This window comes from Suillus subaureus, assembly GCF_016647635.1.
Source record: "Suillus subaureus strain MN1 chromosome Unknown BJ212scaffold_419, whole genome shotgun sequence".
NCBI lineage: Eukaryota > Fungi > Basidiomycota > Agaricomycetes > Boletales > Suillaceae > Suillus > Suillus subaureus.
The window spans coordinates 14051-15732 of record NW_024538975.1 but is presented as its reverse complement, the minus strand read 5'-3'; the positions used below and the strand labels follow the sequence as shown (position 1 = coordinate 15732).

The following is a 1682-nucleotide window of genomic DNA, read 5'->3' as shown; positions in this document are numbered from 1 at the left end:
GGACGGCTTCACAGACGGTCAGCGTTGCTGCCTCGGACTGTTCTCAAGAAGAGCGGAAGTATAAGGATGATAAGAGTAAGCGTGCACTTGTGGTTCGAGAAATTGTTGAGTAAGGAGACTTGATTGTCGGCTGTGGCGGAGGTACTAACTGTGATATTTAAAGGACGGAGAAGACGTACGTGAAAGGCCTTCAAGAACTTGTTGACATATACATCAAGCCTAGTGCTGCTCCTGTCAACCTGATCAGTGGTGTCGGTTCTGGCAAAGAAACAACCATCCCCTCAGCAGAGAGGAAGATCGTTTTCAGTGGCATCGAAGCGCTCTTTTCATTCCACAAGGAAGCTTCCTTCCGTCGCTGGAAAACAGCGGCTCCGCTGCTACAAAAACCTCCTGGAAGTGAAGAGTTGGATCCTGACGGTCAATTGTCTGTGGAGGTAGCGACGGCTGTGGCTGGATGCTTCTTGAGATACGCTGCTTTCATGAGGATGTACTCGACATATATCAAGTAAGTACATGGATATCTCGTGCTCCGTTCTTTGCTGACAGAGTATGCACAGCAACTTTGATAATTCTGTCCAGCGCATCAGATTTTGGTCGACAGACAGGCCTGTCGCGGGAAACACCAGCCCAGGCTCTACCCTAACACCCTCCTCCAGCACTACCCAACTTGCTGGGCTTGGTCTTGCTATCTCGTCTCCTTCAGTCCCAGTCGTGATGTCTGATCCATCCTCTCCGAGTCATGCAGCACATTTAACGTCTGGACAACGGAGACGAATAAAACAGTTTCTGAAACGTTGCCGCATGAATCCTCGCCATTCACAACTCAACATGGAAGGCTATTTACTTTTACCAGTTCAACGAATACCACGGTACCGGCTACTAGTAAGTGTTCGCACTGGTCCGTGTATGACACGACTAATTGATCGTCTGTCCAGTTGGAAGAGCTTTTACGGAGCACTCCACCATCGTATACCTTTTTGGATGACTCGTTGGATCGAGCCCTGACAGAAATATCTTCGCTGGCAAATAACATGAACGAAGGCAAACGAGAGTCTGAATCTCGACGAAAACTTGTTCAATGGCAGTCAAGAATACGAGGCAAATTCCCCAGCCCTCTGGTACAACCACATCGGTGAGCTATGAACGCAAGCACTAGCTTCCAATCCTCTGACGCTTCGATCAGACGGCTAATCATGGATGGACCTCTACTACTCACTAGGGTGGTGCGAAAGACGGTCGTTTCATTTGAGACATTCAATGCTCAGGGGGACGCCTCTGCTGTTCAAGTTGACTGCCTAGCGCCAGAGCTTAACCCCCGGCCTCTCATCGGAATACTGTGCAACGACCTCCTTGTTCTCTGCAGGGATCCTAGCGACGGGAAGGATCCGATGTCTGCAGTCGACCTGTGGGCGGTGCTGCGGATGCAGACCTTGCCCCAACCAGCAAGCATCGTCCATGGAACTGGTAAGTTGATCTTTGAAATGGAGGAGTTTTGCTTATTTCGTCATCGGCCCTAGTTTTGCGCCTGGTTGACAACAAGGCTATCCTGTATTTCGATGCTCCATCACCTTCTGATGCTTTGAACTGGTTTAGAGGTAAATACGACCACATACCTAAACTCCCATTTTAGCTGACAGCGGATCTTAGCCATCAATCTGCATATACCTTCTGCGAAAGCATAG

General features: G+C 49.3%; 1 protein-coding gene across 1 annotated transcript; it reads left to right on the top strand.

Moving 5' to 3' along the window:
* Positions 1-1193: 1193 nt before the first annotated feature.
* On the top strand, positions 1194-1682 carry BJ212DRAFT_1292458 (uncharacterized protein; the record flags this gene model as incomplete). The annotated part of the gene is made up of 3 exons (XM_041332147.1): positions 1194-1464; positions 1518-1595; positions 1648-1682. 3 exons carry the CDS (start codon positions 1194-1196, stop codon positions 1680-1682), a joined length of 384 nt encoding a protein of 127 aa, XP_041185036.1.